Source organism: Neltuma alba, unplaced genomic scaffold (assembly GCF_004799145.2).
Source record: "Neltuma alba isolate B1F8T4 unplaced genomic scaffold, ASM479914v2 tig00011119_pilon, whole genome shotgun sequence".
Classification (NCBI taxonomy): Eukaryota; Viridiplantae; Streptophyta; class Magnoliopsida; order Fabales; family Fabaceae; genus Neltuma; species Neltuma alba.
This window is the reverse complement of record NW_021635856.1, coordinates 271,869-284,317: the sequence shown is the minus strand read 5'-3', so window position 1 is coordinate 284,317 and position 12,449 is coordinate 271,869. Positions and strand designations below refer to the sequence as shown.

General features: G+C 36.5%; 1 protein-coding gene across 2 annotated transcripts; it reads left to right on the top strand.

Annotated features, from left to right (window-relative positions):
- The first annotated feature begins 1,981 nt into the window (after positions 1-1,981).
- On the top strand, positions 1,982-9,915 carry LOC114761366 (protein phosphatase 2C and cyclic nucleotide-binding/kinase domain-containing protein). 2 transcript variants are annotated; one of them, XM_028950719.1, is made up of 15 exons: positions 1,982-3,770; positions 4,425-4,556; positions 4,652-4,882; positions 5,053-5,178; positions 5,646-5,708; positions 6,109-6,191; positions 6,730-6,961; positions 7,037-7,347; positions 7,452-7,539; positions 7,634-7,700; positions 7,895-8,175; positions 8,269-8,334; positions 8,469-8,590; positions 8,973-9,129; positions 9,235-9,915. In XM_028950719.1, exons 1-15 carry the CDS (start codon positions 2,739-2,741, stop codon positions 9,478-9,480), a joined length of 3,237 nt encoding a protein of 1,078 aa, XP_028806552.1. In that variant the 5' UTR covers positions 1,982-2,738; the 3' UTR covers positions 9,481-9,915. The 2 variants fall into 2 exon arrangements, with proteins under 2 accessions (XP_028806552.1, XP_028806553.1); XM_028950720.1 differs by having other exon boundaries at positions 1,983-3,770; positions 7,898-8,175.
- Positions 9,916-12,449: the final 2,534 nt, after the last annotated feature.

Genomic DNA, 12,449 nt, shown 5'->3' with positions numbered 1-12,449 from the left:
ACCTTTTAAGCTTGCTAAACATTTCCTAGATCACAGAGACCTGACAAAAGCCTTAAGCGTTATTCTTACCCCTACGCATGTCTAAAGTCAAACTTGGTACAGAGGAAGTTGGTTCCAAAGAATCACAGCCATATTCCAAAGCGTGCAGCTGTGAGATCAAACCTTCTGTAATAAATATGATTTTTCAAAAAAAAAAAAAAGTTATCTCCGCTCCTTTCGGCAGGGATGGATAATTACGAATTATAGACGTACTTCTCTTATAATTTGAGAGTTCATATTAGTTTTATATATAAAACATATTTTATATATTTATTAATTTTTTAAAATTAATTTTAGTGATATTTTCTCAATAATAATCAAGTAAGAGATAGAGGAAGGAATTAAAAAAGATGATTAGAGTATTTTAAAAAAAACACATCATATTAACTAATTTAACTAATATCTTTAATCTACTCAAATGAGTTAATTAAATTTTATATTATGAGTCGGATGAGCATATGTTCACTATAATACTTCGGAAGAAAGAATTACGTGCACAAATCAAAATGAGTGTCCAGAGTTTTTCTTATTTATTTACAAATATTCCTCTCTCTCTTTTTTTTCTGTATTTCATCTAAGAGCGTGATGTACAGTAAACTATTTTTTGCAGACTGGTCACCACTCAGCAGGCGAATTAAACGGATTCAGGATTCCACGAAGAGGTTCTTCTTGCACATGCACGTTGATGAGAATCTGAAGCTGTATTTTTATGAATGTTGGAGTGGATCGGTCCGTAACAATTTTATGTTATTTGTCTCTTGATTCAACATTATTAGTCTATGGAACCCATCAACTTCTTAAAATATAGGATCTATTTAAAAAGTTGATATTGGGTCTATACGTAAGATTTATTTAACCTATTTATTTATTTATTTTTTAAATAATAACAATAATCGAGCAGGAAATGAAAGGAAGGAGTTAAGAAAAATGTTTTGAGTATTTTAGAAAAAACATATCATATTAACTAATTTAACTAATATCTTCTATTTATTTAAATTAATTAATAACTAATTAGAAGTATTGAATTTTAGTCTCTTTCACAGTTAGACGATCCACTGTGCTAATTAACGCAGTGACGTAACACATGCAAGCATCAGCCTTAAATTTCCACTAAACTGGCTCTGGGCTCCCATATACGGATAACGGTGAACTTGGTCATGGCTGGCTATTGGCTAACATCATGTCAATTTTTGGTCGAGAAAGCACAAAGTTTAGTTGGCGTTTAATAACGCCACGTCACCAACAAAATTGTTCCCTTTCACAGTTAATTGTATGATTTAAAGCTAACATACATTGTGATTCATCTATGCATGTAATTTCATTATAGTAGTAGTTAATAAAGAGATTTGACCAGCATGGCTGATAAAAAGTTTTATATTAATATTTTTTTGTTGCCAACTTTGGATTCTTGAACTATAGGTTAATATAATTTTTATTTTTTTAAATTTATTCTCATTTTAGCTTTAGTTCCTCAAGTGTTATATTATAATTTTTAGTTTTTTTAAAATAAAATAGTCCAAGTTTTTATTGAATTATAAATACTAATATTTTAAATAAAAAATTTAAAAAATCAAAATATATAATTTAAAATTTAAGAAATTAAAACTAAAATAAGAGTAAATTTAAAAAAACTAAAGATTATATAGTAATATATTACTATTAGTTTATACTACCTCCAGTTCTAATTATAAGACCCAATTGACTAATTTGAAAAGATTAAAAAAATAAGTTAAATGTAGTTATTTGTAACAAATTTAATTTTTTAAAATTTGTGGTTTAATGGTAAACGACAAAAGTAACAGTACAGGGAAAACAGTGGCGCGTGAATAGAAGCGCGTGAATGCGGATTGATCATCGTCCAGCGGTCGCCCACAAAAGCTGTGAGTCTGACCTTACCAGTTACCACACATGCACTGATACGTCTGCACCGGGAGATCAGTGGTCTCTCCTCATTTTCAAAACTACAGCCTAATCCACACAAAACCCACCACTGTGTGCCCCGCCTTCCAAAAGCTCTCTGGTGTAGCCCCCAAGTCCAGTGCTTTCATTACCAGCTGCACTTCCACTCATCTTTGTAGCTCCACTCCCTGTTTTTCTCTCTTTCCTTTTCTTCCATTTTCCTCTTTCCACCCGTTACCGTGTTTATCAAGATTGGCCACTCATTGCTTGACACTCGCACTCACCTTTTTGTAGAATCAATAATATAGTACTTTTGCACTTGAACTATATTGAATATTATCATGTTTATGTGTGACGATGCGTCACGCATTGGATCAGCAACGTAACTCAAACTGTGTTCGTACGGCAATCTGGATCCTGAAATTGATTGGAATTTCGCTACGCTGTTTCTTCTGATTCTGATTCTTGTATGTGCTTGTAATTGTATTGACTGTGTCGAGCTTGGAAGAGGATGAAGCCGAAGTCTGACCAGTTTAACGCATTTTGTTGGATAATTTACCTGCTAATTTCTGGGTAACTGCCCATTTGCTGCGCGGAATTTGGGGTTCCATCATCATAAACCAGTATCCCGCAATAATTGGGACTAGATTAGTTTCTACGGAGGCAGAGTTCAGAGGCCAGACTGCCACAGGGCAGTGTTGCAGCTCACTGTTTTAGGAAGCTGTTGAACTGTCTTCGGCCTCATGAATTTGTGGGCAATTTTAGCATCAGGCTTTTCTTCAAGTACTTTCTTTTAAGTGATGGGTTGTGTATATTCAAGGGTTTGCATAGGTGAGGTTTGTAGTCCAAGAAATTCCAGGATAAATGAAGGTCGAAATGCGAAAACCGGTGAGGCTGCCTGGTTGTCTCCTGCATCCTCGGATGTTCAGGAAGGTGAAGTTAGAGACCAATTGAATCAATTGAGCTTAACCAGAGACTCTGAAGCGGGCATCAGAAGGCTAGCTAGGGTTTCAGCGCAGTTCCTACCTCCCGATGGCTCGCGAGCAGTGAAGGTCCCTTCGGGGAACTTTGAATTGCGTTATTCGTACTTGTCGCAGAGAGGTTATTACCCTGATGCGCTCGATAAGGCCAACCAAGACAGTTTTTGCATTCACACCCCGTTTGGTACAGACCCTGATGATCATTTTTTTGGGGTTTTCGATGGGCATGGAGAGTTTGGGACTCAGTGTTCACAGTTCGTGAAGCGAAAGTTATGTGAAAATTTGCTTAGAAATAGTAAATTTCGGGCAGATGCTGTGGAAGCCTGTCATGCTGCGTTTTTGGCCACAAACTCGCAGTTGCATGCTGATGTTTTGGATGATAGCATGAGTGGTACCACAGCAATTACGGTTTTGGTTCGGGGTAGGACTATATACGTAGCCAATTCAGGTGATTCTAGGGCGGTGATCGCAGAGAAGAGAGGAAAAGATATCGTGGCAGTAGACTTATCCATGGACCAAACACCTTTTAGGTCAGATGAACTCGAGAGGGTCAAGCTTTGTGGAGCTAGAGTTCTTACTCTGGATCAGATTGAAGGTCTTAAGAATCCTAATGTTCAATGTTGGGGAACAGAAGAAGGAGATGATGGTGACCCGCCTAGATTGTGGGTGCCGAACGGGATGTACCCTGGCACAGCTTTCACTAGAAGCATTGGTGATTCAATTGCCGAGACCATTGGGGTCGTTGCTACCCCGGAAATTGTTGTCTTCGAGCTTACTCCAAAGCATCCTTTCTTTGTGCTTGCCAGCGACGGTGTCTTTGAGTTTCTATCTAGCCAGGCTGTTGTTGAGATGGTAATTTTCTTTTTGTCTTTTTTAGTTTTTCTTTTTGCCGTTGTCTATATAAAGCTGATATCATCTCTGGTGGAGAGCATATAATATATATACTAGCCCACTCTGTAACGCAGGAGTAAATGTTCTTGTCTTGTTTATTGTTCAAAATTTGTGGGGTCTGGTAGAAAAAGCATGTTGCCTTCGAGGTTATTATGACATTTTCACTTTCACACGCGCGCACACAATTATTTGCTTCAGGTATCTCTTCAAGAGATATCTTGTGATTGAGTGACGAGTTTCTGCTGAATCAGGTGGTATTTTTTTTCTTCTATGAGAACGGCGGAAATATTTTTGATGCTGTACAAAACAAATGAGGACATTAAGTACTGAATCAAGCTACTTTCCTGTTTGAAGAGAGATTGCTTTTGCGACACAAAAATATTGAATTCAATCTTCTGTAAATTGAGATACTTTTAGTAATTGGTGCTGTTAGATGCTTTGTCGGTAATCGCATTCTTCAGCTAAAATAGCAAGGTGCTAGGATCTCTCTTCATTAATAGAGGCGTGCTTATAAAATTTTTATGGACATAATCAGATTGAGGTGTCACCGGTTAGACTTGGGTTGATTAAAATGAAAACTCACATGAAGAAAATGAATTTTTGTCATATTTGCAGGTTGCTAAATTCAAAGATCCTCGTGATGCTTGTGCTGCGATTGTGGCTGAATCTTATCGACTATGGCTACAGTATGAAACTCGTACGGATGATATCACCATTATTGTTATTCATATTAATGGACTAGCCGATGTATGGTGATTTCCTTTTCTCTTTTCGTGGAAAATGTTCATGGTGTTCTTTACTTCCCCCTGGTTATTTGTAACTAATTTAGTTTTTTGCATCAGCCTGCTGTTGGTCAATCTGCCAGTTATGGTGATATTCCTAGAACTCCAGTTCCTCAGGTTGTTGAGGTGACAGCATCAGAATCACCTTCCACCCTGAGCTGGAACTCCAAGAACCCTCGGGCAAGGCATGACTTATCAAGGGCGCGTATCCGAGCAATTGAAAACTCCTTAGAAAATGGACAAACTTGGGTTCCTCCCTCTTCAGCTCATAGGAAAACATGGGAGGAAGAAGTAAGCCCTGCTTTTGCCTACTCCTATCACAAGTTTCTCCTCCATTTTACACTTTTCAGTTGCAATTGTCATTAACATTGTTATGCACGCCTGCCATTACACTCTATTGCTCTCACTTGCTAGTTCAATATATGAACCCTTTATTGGTGTCTCATATTCATATGCTACAGGCACACATTGAGCGGGCATTGCATGATCATTTTCTCTTCAGAAAGCTTACTGACTCCCAGCGTCATGTTTTATTGGATTGCATGCAAAGAATTGAAGTTCAACCTGGAGATGTTATAGTCAAACAGGTTTGCTTTTCCACTTGAAAACCTTAAGTATAATGATTATTCAGCTTTTACATATGTCTGTAAACTTTTAAGGTTAGGGAACTTTTCAAAGATGCATAATGAGCAGAGGTTCATATTTAGGTTGGTTTATGGCTTTCAAAATTGTTCTTGTGGACGGATATTTCTGCAGTATACTTTTTTTTTTTTTTCACCTGAAGTATTATCGATTGAGAATTGGTAAATCTGCTGCTGCATGAGGTTCCTCAGCTACTTTTTTCAATTATTACTCATTGCTATACTCGGGGAGGAAAGTGAATCCTAATATTGATGTTCTACCCGCTATATGTAGCTGTCAAATATTATAATCTCTAGCAGAAAATGGAGAAATATGTGATCTTAGATGTAACTAGAATTAGTTATTTGAAAGTCTATTATATATACTGATATATGAATTATAATTCGAGAGTTATGACAGATATGCCTTGCAGGGTGGTGAAGGTGACTGTTTCTATGTTGTTGGTAGTGGAGAATTTGAGGTCTTGGCAACTCAGGTTTATAATCTTTATCAGTTGTTTGCATTGGGCATTCAATTTGTCTATATGAAGGCCACAATTTTTCTTTTCTTGAAATACTGAATCTTTCAATCGGAGTGGTGCCTCCAGGCCTTTAAAATGTCCAAATGGTTCTTTTGGTTTCATGCCATCATTATTTCAAGGGCAATGACCCCCTAAACTTTTTTACCTTTTCATTTTGCTTCCACCCCCCAAAATCTTGATACTATAACTTCACCCCCATGTAGTCCAGGATCTCCAGATGCAATCATGTTTTGATTACCCAGTTTTCATATTATAGATGCTGCATCTTGTTCTACCTGATATTCTCTTTAAATTTTGTATTTTTCATGTGACGTGATTGGATTTGAATGCTTGTTCAACATATATCAAATTGCAGGAGGAAGAAAGTGGGGAAGTGCCTAGGGTTTTGCAGCGCTACACAGCAGAAAAATTGTCTTGTTTTGGAGAACTTGCTCTAATGTGAGTTCCTCATCCCCTCTTCCCCATTTAACTTTTCTCAAGCACAGGACTTAGTTTTCTTGAGAATTGCCTTCCTGGAATAACAGGCACATATCTTGAAAATAGAAAAATATTGAGTGAGATGCTTTTGCAGTTTCTCTTCTTTTTAATTGAAAATATTTCAATTCATTTTCAGGACATCTTTTCCGTCTCTCTGCAACTATAATACTTAATTTTGGTGAAATTTTATCATTCCAGACACTAAGTAAACGTATTTAGTTGTATTATTGTGGCCATTCAAATTTTACAAAGGTTGTCAAGAATCAAGATAGAGTTGGAAATTTCCACACTTGAGTTGAAGCTGCATATTTTATTTATTCTCATTTATTTTTTGTTGAGCCTTTATGTATGTAATAAAACCTAGTTGGGAATGGTCTACCCTTTCTTTTCAGTATCCCAAGGGAGATTCTCTCTGGAAAAAAAAGAAAAGGCAGAAAGCCTTTGTTTTTTCTTTTGCCTTGCAACTATATCAATTGTTCTGAAATTTGTGGTCTTACAGGTATAATAAACCACTTCAGGCCTCTGTACGTGCTGTAACAGAAGGAACTCTGTGGTCCTTAAGGCGAGAAGACTTTCGAGGAATTTTAATGTCAAAATTCTCTAACTTATCATCATTGAAGTTGCTTCGGTCTGTAGACCTCCTTTCAAAGTTGACAATCTTGCAACTCAGTCAGATCTTGGAGTCCCTTTCTGAAGTTTCCTTCTCAAATGGTCAAACAATAATTGATGAGGTAAGATTTTGGGATGTTAAGCCCATTTACACCTCCTTCTTTTCTTATACGTATTGAGCTTTTGTTTTTTGGCAGAATGAAGCTGCTGCGTTGTACATAATTCAGAAGGGACAAGTGAGAATAACTTTTGATTCAGATTTACTGAGAAACCCAAATGCCTGCAGCCTGAAGCCTGACAATCAGAATGAGAATGATCTCCAGAGCACGAAGGAGCTATCAATAGAGAAGCCTGAGGGGAGTTATTTTGGTGAATGGACTCTTCTTGGTGAAAATATTGGAACCTTTAGGGCTATTGCTGTCGGTGACGTGTTATGTACCGTACTAACGAAGGAAAAATTTGAATCAGACATTGGCCCCTTGAAATTGTTTTCTCAGGAAGATCAGAAGTAAGTCTTATTTTATGTTACAGTTTTTGTTGTCTGTTTATTTGTTAATATGCTAAACCTAACTGACAAACGTCATATCCTTGATACCATTAATTTGATGATAGGTCAAGGGACAGTTCCTCAGACTATTTGAAGGAATCAACTAAAAGTCTTAATTTTTCTTCCCCTGATAAAATCCATCTCTCAGATTTGGTAAGGGGTGCTCTGTCCTGCTTTTGCTTGTCATCCAATGTATCATGCAAAGGACATGGCGTTCTCAAACTAGCTTATGGTTTTTATTTTCTAGGGGTGGAAAAAGTGTGTATATTCTACTGACTGTTCTGAGGTTGGGCTTACTCTATTAGGAGACTCAGGTAGATTTCTCTGTACTGATGCTGTCAGTTGTTGTCTGGATATAGTTGCATGTTAGCTTCTCCTTGCACACAGTCTTCTTCTTTGTTATCTTGGGTGGCTTTTCTTTCATTCTGTTGGAGCATTTAATGTTGCAATGAAACAAAGCATGCGTGCTTTCACTGATGTAATTTGCTGTGCAAATGTGGTTGGCTAGCAGAAAATGTGCTTACTTTGAAGAGGTTTTCTAAGCAAAAGGTGAAAATGCTGGGAAAGGAAGCACAAGTTTTCAAAGAGAAAGCTTTGATCAAAGGCATGAACTCTTCGGCTTGTATACCACAAGTTGTGTGCACCTGTGCTGATCGAGCATATGCTGGGATACTATTAAATACATGCCTTGCCTGTCCATTGTCTTCCATACTTACAAGTCCTTTTGGTGAATCATCTGCACGATTTTGTGCTGCTTGTGTTGTTACCGCCTTGGAAGATTTACACAAGGTCTTATGTCCGCATATAATTTTCTTTTTGATTTTTCCTTCTTTGAATTGTCATCATGTTTATTCACTGTTCTCATTCTTATTTGAATTTCAGAATGGTGTTCTTTACAGAGGGGTATCACCTCGTCTTCTGACTTTGGACCAAACTGGATATATACAGGTCAGGAGATTTTAAGGTCTTAATGTGATGCAGTGGATCCTTTGTATTCGTATATTTTTCCCCAACATATGCCCATAAAAAGGAGAAACCCATAAACTATACACACCTGTGCTAAACTATGCCTCTGCTTGTAGCTAGTGGACTTCAGGTTTGGGAAGAAGCTCTCAGATGAAAGAACGTTCACAATTTGTGGAATGGCAGACTCCTTGGCTCCGGAGATTGTTCTTGGAAAAGGCCATGGCTTCCCTGCTGACTGGTATGACAAGGCCTTTTATGACCGTTGATTCATTTCAAACCCAAAGTTTCTCGGCTGTGGGTGCTTTCCTTTCCTTGGTTGCTGTGAAAAAACAAGATAAGATAAACTAAAATATTTTTTCAGCAAAGGCAAGTTCATGTGGTCTGCATATTAGCTCAACATGTTAGCAAGATGATTAAACTATTCTTTTATTAAGTATTCATGCTGCTCATGGTTGTTATTTTTCACTAGAAAGAAATCTCAATGGCTTGTGTGATTCATCGGTGTCTAGGTGGCTCTGAATCATTAGAATTAAAAGCTAGTTTATGGCTATGGTCCCATGTGCCTTGACTACTGTTTTGGAAGGATGTGCAGCTCACATGCTTTGGTGATGATAATGCAGGTGGGCTTTGGGAGTTCTTATTTATTTTATGTTACGGGGTGAGATGCCTTTCGGATCGTGGAGAGAAAATGAACTTGATACGGTGGCCAAAATCGCAAAACGGAAGCTAAACCTTCCAGAAACTTTCAGCCCAGAGGCTGTTGATCTCATCACTAAGGTATTGCAAGAATTGCAGCTTTGTTTCTGTCTCTTTCTATCTTGTTTGATATTCAAGACGTGGAAAGGAGAAGAATTATTCATTGTGGTTGACTAATTTGATCAGTTACTTGATGGTGACGAAAGCACCAGACTTGGTAGCCACGGTCCTGATTCAGTCAAAAGCCATCCTTGGTTTAGTGGCGTTGACTGGGAAGGGATAAGAAGCCATAGCTTTCCTGCTCCTCCAGAAATTATCTCCCGTATTAGTCAATACATGGAAATTCATTCTGAGGATTGCACTGGTTCCCAAGTTTCCCCCTCACAGGAGGTAGATGAACTTAACATTCCTGAATGGCTTGAGGACTGGTAGCAGAATGATTCAGGGTTTCATGTTCTTATAACATTTTGATGTTTTGCCGTGCACCATGGCTCATTGAAACACTTGCAACCCAAGAAATCGCTTAGAAGGCAGTTGCATGGAAAAATGCTTAGAAACCAACATATCCAAGTGCTTCTCCATAATTCCTTTTTTTTTTTTTGGCAGCATGACTATGTGGTTGCCGTGTGTCTGCAATGGATCCAAGTATATGCTATTTGCTTTGCTGTTTTTTTTTTCTTGTTTGCATTTATTGAAAATTGGAGAATAGATAGCGTAGGTAGGTTATATACCTCTCACACCATCCTCAGTTCCTTTTTTCTTTCGAGGTAGTTCCCTCCTGTGTAAATTTCATATATAGAATGTACAGGAGCGAGTTTATTTCATTTGGAACTGAAAAATGCCTACTTTTCATCAATTTACAAATTATCTATTATGTATTTTTGAAAACTTTACGGAGTTATTATTTAGTGGCGTGGCCCCTCAAAGATACGTCTAATGTCTTAATTATTAACTATGAGTTTACATGATTCAGCCTCTAAAAATATGGCTTGTTCATCATTCTTCCATGAATTAAAAAGGTAAAAGAAGATATAGACATATAATATGCTCTAGGCTCTTTGCAAGTTGCAGATGAACAAACGTGAGGCATTGATTCCATAAAGCAAAAATTTCAAAACCAGATTTATGGGTAGGGTTGCACATGGCTAGCGCTGGACAGGACAAGACTTGACTTTTTCTTGATGCCCAGTCCGAAGAATAAACGTGCTGAAAAATGTAGCCCGTTGTCTAGTCCTATCCATGAAAAACTCTATTAAGTTTGGGCTGGACAAATGCGAGTTGGGCAGAATGAGCTTCTATGCCCAATAAGTCAAGATATTATACCAATTAACTAATTATTTATGTCACTCTAAATAATCTAATGTAATTTTATATTAAAATGACAACTTAGCCTTAATTTTGTTATTACTAATTAATATACTATGAAACTACTTTTTCTAATAGCTAGAAGGAGTAGACTATGACAAAAAAGATGTTGTTTGTATATATTTTATTAAACTTAATTATTTTTTTAGTTTCTAACTCTCAAAACCATTCAAAAATAAATAAGTATAATCCACACTGAATATTGATACAACAGTGTGTTTAATTCAAGAAATAAAAATAAAACAAATAAAATATATACAAATGAAATTATATACATTTTTGGGATGAGAGCCAAATGGGCAAGACAGCATACCGTACTCGATATCCAGTCCTACTCAACAATTTATCCAGTCCAAACATATCTAATAGTTTTTTCGGGTTATTTTTTTTAAGGACAGGTTGGATTTTTTTTGTCGGTTTAGACAGGTATAACGGGCTATCAGACTTCAAGAATACCCTTCTTTATGGGTAAACCTTAGAATTACGGAAGATAAGAGGCAGACTTAGGCCTGCGGCATCTTAACTACTGCGCATCACATCACATCATGTCAATAAGTCATCACATGGCTCATAAAACTCCACACGTTCTCATCAGTATTTTAATTGATTTTGTGTGGGTTTGATTCCCCATAGTACTATAATCAGAGAAAGGACAAGAGGCACACCTAACCTAACACAAATCTAACTGAACCACAATGATAACCGAAGTGACTATTAATGTATGCATGGCAGCTTGCTCGTGACGACATAACAGTCCTTATTGAGCTTAAAAATTTTGTATAAACTTAAATAGCAAACTTTAACTGTGTTTCGATCCACCTAATACTCAAAAGCAGTTTTTTTGAATGTATCAGTGTTTTAAAGTTATTTATGATGTAATTTTAATTATTAAATTGCTTCAAGCTCATGCAAGACTGACTCAAATTGCACCACAAATTAAGTTTAGAATATTGGTTCGTGTGAGACAATACTTTAAAAGATAAGTGCCCTTGGCTTTTTTAATTTTTTTGGGTCATGTGAGAGTTAAAGAAACAAAAAATTAGACTAGATACTAAATCGATTGAAATAGTAATTAAAGAGTCAATTGGTCTAATTAAAATCAACTCGAGATCAAATCGATCATATTAAAATAATATAATTTAATTAAAAATAATAAAATACAACAATATTAATAATAACTAATAATAAAATACAAAGAAATATAACAATAGTTAAATTATAATAATAACAAAGTATAATAATATTTAGAATTGTTATCTTTATGGTTAATCAATAATTAAAATTAATAATAATTGATACCAAAATGACAAAATCATCATTAAAACTTAATTAAATATATAGTGACTGAGATATTAGAACTAGATGAGAAAAAATAAGACCAATAATAATATGATCATTCAAACTAGTTCATCACTATTTTTATCAAATCGATTCAACTCTTGACCTATCTAATGCCAAAACTAAATACTGACCGAGTTTTCAATTGGATCGGCCGGTTTGATTCGATTTTTTAATTCCTTGATGAGAGCACATTGTTTTTTTTTTTTTTTTTACAAAGGCAAGACTAAAGTCTTGAAAATACAGACACAAACACTTTCAAAACTCTACATCTGTGGGTAATCCGTGATCAAAAATGGTATACATCCCGGTGGGGGATGCCGTAAAACTCTAAATTCCTCCATCAGTTGGTGGGCCTCCCGCACAAGATAATCTGCGCATTTCATACTCTCCCTCGATGCATAGTGCACCTGAGAGCACATTGTTTTACTCGCATATTCTGGGCATGTGTCATTAAATTTAAACAATGGTGGGGACAAGGGAAGAGGGCCCACACATGTGCCGCTTGTTTTATACTATTACTTGCCTTGCGCCGATGCATACTTGTCCCTCAAGAAATTGACCAAAACCACATCCCCTGCAAAACTTGTTGACATTATGCATTTAAAACTAAAAAGTTCATAATTATATCAACAGTTTTATAAAACGCAAATTGCAGGCTTTGATCTCTGTGTTTTTGGTGCCTCCCTTGAGTCAAC